Raw genomic sequence first — 7,645 nt, forward strand, 5'->3', positions numbered from 1 at the left:
CGCCGCGCCGCGACCATGGGGGCGCGGCTGGGCAGGCGGTATGGACCCGAGGCAGACTCCGAGGCCGGGGCGGCGGCGGGGTGCGGGCCCGCGCCCTATGAGCGCCGGGTGCGCTGGCTCCGCGAGATCCAGTCCACGCTTCGCGAGCGGCAGCCCGAGCGCGCCCGGCAGCTGCTGCGCCTCCTGCGCCAGGCGAGAGAAGGAGCGGGCCCGCCGGAGCTGGAGGCCAGGGAGGGGCCCGGGGCTGCGGGCAGCGGTCCTAGAAGGGGCCGGGAGGCAGGGCTGGCCCCGGACGGGCATGCAGGCCGGGCGGGTTCCCAGGGGAGGGTACGACTGGATGCAGGAGTGGGAAATCTGGTCTGTGCGAGAGACAAAGCGAGGGAGGGAAGGAGGGCAGGAAGCTAGAGTGAGGGCCACTGAGGCCGGGAGGACTGTGAGTGTGGAGGAGAGGGCAGGTGAGTGTCCGTGCCTCTGGGGTTTGGGGTCAGTTGTGTGTTTAGGGTGCTCCAAGCCAGGAGCTAAGAGCCCAGATTCAGGCCTTGGCAGGAAAGGAGGGGGTGCTGGGAGGAGTGGCAAGTGTGGGCATCATGTATTGAGAAGCAATGGGAAACCCTCAGCTCTCCCTTCCTCCAGGGTGAGACCCTGGGAAGCAACAGCCCAGCTGGTCAGCAGGTGCAACCTCACCCTGATACCCTGGCAGCCCAGACAGAGCTCCAGCACCCATCACCCATCCTTCTAAAGGGCAGTTTACACCCACTGAGTACACACCCCTGGCTTCTGTACATCACACCACATCTGGACAGGTCGGGGCTCTGGTCCTACACACACCATATACCTGAGTCCCAGATCCCAAGGTTGCCCTAGCCCTGGGTTCTGGTCCCAGCATTACACTAGGTAGGCCACTTGCCTCTCTGCCCACATCCTCAACCCCTGCAGCAGCTGCCACCATGTCATGCCCCAGCCTGTAAGCTGAAATCAGTCGTGCATGTCTGTCCTGCAGGTGGATGACTAGAGATGGAAACTGAGGCTTGGAGAAAAGTGGTGAGCCACAGAGCAGATTGAGGAACAGCCAAGGCCACAGCCCAACCTCCAGCCTCCTGCTTCTCCTGCTGTACTCTCTGGGCCCAGCAGACTGGAAAGGTGGGGCTGGCCCTTTAAGAGGAGCTGTCCAGACCAGCAGAAAGCAGGCTGCAGTCTGAGGCCCTGTCTGGGTCAGCCCAGGCTCACCAGCCACCCCTCCCTTCTGGATCCCCCCTAGCTGGCATTTATGACATGAACATGAATGATGTTTAAAATGCAAATGACAGAGCAGCAGTGAATCAGTCAGACTGTCCAGAGGCCCAGATCCCTATCTGGGATGGCACCCTGGAGCCCAAGGCACTAGCTGGGCACTGTGGCTGGGCACTGTGGCACCAGCTTGATTGCCCCATTATGTCCCAGAGGTTGGGATTCGAGGCTCAGTGGAAGGCCTGTCCTTTCCCATAACCCACAGGGACTCTGCAGTTATGGCCTTTGTACATTTTCCCCTGGCCTGTCTTCCTGTGTCTACAGGGTGTTGGGCACCGAACACATCACCCTTTGGCTTGGGGGGGTCCACATATGTTCTGAAGGTCCCTGCCAGCTGTGCCTGTCCCATCAGCTTGTCAGTATATCCTCTAACTGGAACCTCTAAAAGGTTGTTTAGTGTCAAACCAGGACTGTGCGAGAAACGGTGTCAAGGACTGAAGGCAGAACAGCCAGGGACCTGACGGTGGGATCTATGCAAGGGATGAGAGACTTGGAAGCTAGACAGGAACAGGAGGTTGGTGGGCCAGGGAGGGCAGATGCCAGGCTTCACAGAGTTCGAAGACTGCAGATTTTGCTTGAATCTGATACCACACTTCAAGAGCATTTGGTCTCCACCAAAGGGATTAAGGGAAAAGCTCACTCTGCCTTTCATAGAGCCACTCTGGCAGCCTAAGGGCGGAACTGGAAGGGTGTTGGAAGGCCAGGTGCCCTGTGAGTAAGCTGTTGGAGGATGAGACTTGACCCTCCTTGAGCAGAGGGATGGGAGAGCTGGGCGGGGAGGGGCGAGAGAGTGCAAGGTGATTCATGGCCTCTGGGAAGTTGGGGATGGTGATACCCTTTACTGAGCTGAGGCACAGTGAGGCCAGCTTCAGGGCAGGAGACGAACACACTCAGTCTGAGCTGGGAGAGAGGCCCACCCCTAAAGGAAGGGTCTGGACCTGTGGGCAAATAGATGGTGGCCAAAGCTTGAAGGTACGCGGGAATAGGCGGAAGACACAAAGGGGCAAAGGGAATCCTGGAGGACAGCAGCCTTGGGGGTCATCTGAGGAGCCCCAAAGAATACCCTCAAGCCTGACCAGGCGGTAGCGCAGTGGATAGAGCGGCGGACTGGGATGCAGAGGACTCAGGTTCGAGACCCCGAGGTCGCCAGCTTGAGCGCGGGCTCATCTGGTTTGAGCAAAAGCTCACCAGCTTGTACCCAAGGTCACTGGCTCGAGCAAGGGGTTACTCGGTCTGCTGAAGGCCCACAGTCCAGGCACATATGAGGAAGCAATCAATGAACAACTAAGGTCTCGCAACGAAAAACTGATGATTGATTCTTCTCATCTTTCTCTGTTCCTGTCTGTCTGTCCCTGTCTATCCTTTTCTGTGACTCTCTCTATCCCTGTAAAAAAAAAAAAAAAGAATACCCTCGACAAACCCAACCCCAGAGCAGGCAAGATGTCACAGCATGGTGTCTCACCTCCAAGAAACCAGTCTAAGGGCTCCAGGGCCTGCTTATTGCCTCTCTGAGGCCCCTGCTGGGCCGACTCTCTCCTCATCTGAAAGATCCACTTGCCTCTGGACAGTTGGTCCATTGCCACCTGTGGGGAGACTCCAGCAAGCCTTAGGGAGAGAGATGGATAGGGAGCAATGGACGTGAGGGGGCTTTGGCTGGCTGGGAGGGGCCTGAAGAAGGATAGCCCAACTCCTGGTTTACTCAACTCTTCACTACCCACAGGACCTGGGCCTCGAGGGGACCCTGCTCACTGACATCCTCTACAGGAACGTGACCTTCATCAATCTGGTGGACCCCATCTCCCATGACCTGCTTGTGAACCTGGCCCGGGACCTGCAGTGCCCCAAGTCGGTGAGGCTAGTAGGCAAGGACCTCAGACTAGACAGTATGGCTGATAGGGCTCTGGAGAGCCCAGGGCTGGCAGCTAGGAGCCTGGGTCCTCATTTGGCGTGCTGCAAGTCCATTGGCAGGTCACTGCCCCTCTGTGCGACATGATGCCAGTTTCAGTGGTTTAGATTGGCCAGCAGCTGGGGCAAGTATGAGCTGTGTTTTCCCAACCCTGAAAAGTTGTGTGTTAGGTAGATGTTTCCTGAATAACAGCACTATGCACCAGGCCCTGAGACTCAGGCAGGAAGTGGTATGGGGACCCTGCGGGACACAAAATGTTCTAACAAATGTGCTGATAGACCCAAACTCTCAAGCCAGAGGAGAGCCCCCCTCCCCCCTCCAAATATAACCATGTTATATGGATACTCATGGAGACAAGTGCTCACTGCTTCCCACAGCACCAAGAGCCACAGCAAGCCCCTTCTTCTGTTGAGTGGCATCTGCCATCTGCCACCAGCAGCCTATAACCTCTTCCCTACATGCACCTCGTCTGCCCAGAACCCTGCTCCGATGGCATCTGTAGACATCCTGCCATGATCCTTGAAGGTGCTGTGCTCCTGACACAGCCTGTGGCCAGCCCCCAGCCCCCATTCCTTAGGTTCGGAAAGTCCTGTGTGAAACAAGGTTGCCCGCTACAAGCCCTGCCAGCTCCAGACCTCCAACATCTCTCTGCCATTGTCACAGGGTTCTGAGGTGGCCTAAAGCCTTCACAGTGACCAGGGCGGCTGCCGCCACTGTGTGCACACGGATTGGATGAAGAACACGTGCTTGGTGCCAGCCTGTGGAAAGCAGGGCGCCCTGTGTTCTGCCCCAGCTGGGCTCTAAAAGGGCCCACTTAGGACCAGGAGAGAGGCAGGTGGTGGTGCTGTGGCATGTTAACCCTCCCAGCCCCACAGGCAGGGTCTAGATTGGTGAGTGAGAGGAAGAAGAGCATGCTGACCTGGCTTGTTCCTATTCTCTGGGGGTGGCGTCAGTGGAGCTAGGCTCCCTGGAGGGGCCTGGTCCGGCCTCCCCTGTGGCGAGTCCCTGGGGAGCGCTGAGGTGGGCAGAGAGCCGGCTGATAGCCTAAGATGCTGGCCCTGGGCCCGAGGACAGGGAACAAGGGCCCATTGTCTGGGCTTCCTCCCGCCGGGCACTGCGGGCCTCAGACCAGCCTGTCCAGCTCCCAGCAGGCAGCCTCCCCTGGCTCTGTGCCAGGCCATGGCTGGGTGGGGGTGGGCAGGGGAGACCAGTGGGCAGCTCAGTGATCCATGGTGAATGACGCTGCTCTACCACACACTTGGATCCCCAGGGCCCAGAGGGTGGGTGGGGGGGGGTGGCCTCATCCTGACAGCACTGTCCCTCTACAGGACTATGAGCTCTGGAAGTCCTCGGACAAGATCTGCCGACAGCTCATCTACCACCTCACGCCTCACTCCAAGCGGCAGCGAGGGCCCACCCTGCCCCGGAAGAAGACCCAGAACTGGTAAGGGGAATGCAGCCCCAGCCTCACTTCACGCCCGAGGGTCCCTTCCCAGGCCTTTCTCAGAAAGAGGCTGGTGCGAAAGCCCTACCCTGTGGTGGCTCACCCTTATCGGCATCATGCCCCAACCCTGGCGGCCAGTGTGGCCAGTGACAGCAGATACTCCCAAGCCAGGCCGCACTCTCTGTGTGACCCACCTCCTGCTAGTCACTCTTCAAGGCTTTGGTCTCTGCCTGCCACTGGGCCTGGCCCCCTGGACCAAGGCAGCCTCAGCAGCTGACAGGCTGTGAGGGAGACAGGTTCTGGGTTAGGGGTCCCATTTTACTGGGAAGGAAACTGAGGCTGGGAGAGGCACAGCGGCCTGCCCAAGGCCAGCCTGCCCTGATTTTCCTGCATCCCTTCGGGAATTCTGCCCCAGGCTGCCTGAGGCTTAGGTGTCCACCGCCAGCCTAAGGCTCACGGTGCTCCTCTCATTACTCCATCACCGCCTCACGGCCACACAGCCCAGGGACCGGCCACAGGCCCCTCACCCCAGAGGCCCAGAACCACAGCCCTGGTGTTCTCCCTGCCCCCCCAGCCTGGCAGCTCATGCTGAGCCTGGAGCCCATAGCGGTGCTCCCTCTCATGGCAGGTGCTCTCAGCCCCTAGGCAGGTCTATCTGCCTACTAGGCCATGTTCAAATGACAGAAGAGACCTAGAGGGGGTTCCAGGGTCAGCAGGGGACCTCCTCATTCTCTAAACTTGCTTTTCAGCTTAGAACACAGAGAGCCCTTCCCCACGGCAGTCCCCCTATACCCTCCAACACCTCCCTTCCCTTCTAGCTACCCTGGGCCTCCAAGGCTTGTACCCTGTCACCCTCATAGGAATATCTATCCTTACCCACAAAGGGTTGAAAAAAAAGTGCGGGCTCAGGAGTTGGAGCACCTTAGAGACCTGGCTCCCCACTTAGTCGTGCGCGACCGTGGAAGAGACACGTCACCTCTCTGAGCATCCATTTGCTCCTTTGTAGACTGCAATAATTACTCCTACCCCACTGGGTTGGCACTAGAATAAGTGAGACATAACTGTGGCAGGTATGGCAATGCAGGTACACAGTAGGTTTTATAATGGCAGCTCATGGAGCCTTAACAGGTATGTATTTGGTCCTCACAACAGCTAGGTCCCCTTTTGCCAAAGGGGAAACTGAGGCTCAGAGAGATTCCAAGCATTGTCCATGGCTACCCATGTAGAAGGTAGGAGTTTGATCCTAGCTTGGCTGGACTGGGCCTCCTCACCTCCTTGGCTGCCTAATGGGCCACTGTCTTTGGCCAGTGTGGCCTGCCTGGGCCATGGGAACCTTGCTCAGTCCATCCCACCTGCAACTTTCCCACAGCCTCAAGAGCAGCCTCCAGAAGACTCTGCCAGCAGGGGAGACCGTGAACCTTTCAGGGATCCCACTGTCAACGCGGGATGTGCAGCACATAGCGCGCTACCTGGGCCGCCAGGGCACTGGGCTCACGGTGCTGGACCTGAGCTTCACAGGGCTGAGTGATGAGCTGCTGCACCTGCTGCTGCCCAGCCTCTGGACGCTGCCCCGCCTCACCCAGCTCCTGCTCAATGGCAACCGGCTGACACGGGCTGCCGCCCGCGAGCTCACCGAGGCCATCAAGGACACCACCAAGTTCCCTGTGCTGGCCTGGGTGGACCTGGGCAACAATGTGGACGTGGCCTCCCTGCCTCAGCCCCTGCTGGTTGGCCTGCGCCGGCGGCTGAGCCAGCGCACCTCGCTGCCTACCATCTATGAGGGCCTAGACCTTAAGCCTGAGGGCAGTGCGGCCGAGGCCACCACTGCCACCTCCACCTGGGGCTCTGCCGCTGCTGGGCCCGGGTCTGAGCCCCAGGCCTGCTGTACCAGGTGACCCACCCCCACCCTGGCTCCTACTTGACTGACAGTGCTCCCAAGCACATGGGATAGGGGTGATGGAGGCCCAGGGGCCCCCAGAGGCCCAGAGATCCAGTGCTCAGCCTGGGATTAAGGGGGTGGAAGGAGAAAGGCCCATCAGAGGTTGTGTGGTCAGCCCAGGCTGGGTCTCAGCCTTTCCTTAGCAGGAGGGGCCCAACACCGGCTCTGCAGACCCCACAATAAAGGGTGGTGCTCCCTCTGCCTCAGCCTTTCTGCTTCATGGACACTGAGCGCCAGCCCTGCTGCTGGGGTGGGGAGAGGGAGGCGCCAAGTATTCAGGGGCCATGCCCACCCAGAAGGGAGGGGCCCCGCTCACACTGACCTCACTCCTGGTGCTCCCTGGGCAGAGACCAAGGCTCAGGGGGAAAGTCCATCTGTGGGATGGGGCGTTAGAGACCTGGCCCTCACGTCTGGGCATGGCTAGGGCAGGGCTGGGGAGGGGCAGATTGGAAGCCCAGAGAGGGACCAAACTCAGAATGGAGCCCAGGGCCCCTCAGGCTGGGCACAGGACCGCTGACAGGAGGCAAGGCTCGCCTCCTACAGGGCCCAGCACTGTCCACTGCCCCTAGTTCCTGCCCCCGACCTCCTGTGCTTGGTGAGTGGGCAACTCCATAGGGTTAGTTAGGAGACACATCAGTCTAGAGACCAGAGATGGAGAGCTTGTGTGTTCCCTCCAGGCCCTGGGGTCCCATGTGTACAGTCCTCCCTGGTTGGGGACCCCCAACAAGAAAGCATGCATGGAGTAGAGGTGTACACAGCCAGCAGCAGGGGACTCTGGGGCTGAGCAGTCTGAAGGCTGCCCAAGAGGTGGCCTGCTCCCAGTAGAGGGCTCTCTCCCTCCCCCGAGGCACCACTGGGGCAGGCTCTGGGCCAGAAGCCTAACACCACGGTCACCCTCACAGCCCTGTGTGGAGGGCAGTGTTCAGCCCAACTAAGTGTAGGCAGGGCAGAGACAAAAGGAATTTAGAGATGTCCAGGGGGAAACTGAGACACGGAATGAGGATGCCAATGGTCTAAGGTTCCTATACAGAGTCAGGAGGTCAGGTCTGGGGACAGAGGGATCCTGCTG

General features: G+C 59.5%; 1 protein-coding gene across 2 annotated transcripts; it reads left to right on the forward strand.

The window, feature by feature from the left end:
* LRRC75B (leucine rich repeat containing 75B) lies at positions 1–6,773 on the forward strand. 2 transcript variants are annotated; one of them, XM_066365503.1, is made up of 4 exons: positions 1–192; positions 3,008–3,136; positions 4,522–4,637; positions 6,007–6,773. In XM_066365503.1, the coding sequence occupies exons 1-4, from the start codon at positions 16–18 to the stop codon at positions 6,530–6,532; spliced, it is 948 nt and encodes a 315-aa protein (XP_066221600.1). In that variant the 5' UTR covers positions 1–15; the 3' UTR covers positions 6,533–6,773. The 2 variants fall into 2 exon arrangements, with proteins under 2 accessions (XP_066221600.1, XP_066221601.1); XM_066365504.1 differs by lacking the exon at positions 1–192 and adding an exon at positions 830–1,041.
* The last annotated feature ends 872 nt before the right edge of the window (positions 6,774–7,645 follow it).

This window comes from Saccopteryx leptura, chromosome 2 (assembly GCF_036850995.1).
Source record: "Saccopteryx leptura isolate mSacLep1 chromosome 2, mSacLep1_pri_phased_curated, whole genome shotgun sequence".
In the NCBI taxonomy this organism is placed as follows: domain Eukaryota; kingdom Metazoa; phylum Chordata; class Mammalia; order Chiroptera; family Emballonuridae; genus Saccopteryx; species Saccopteryx leptura.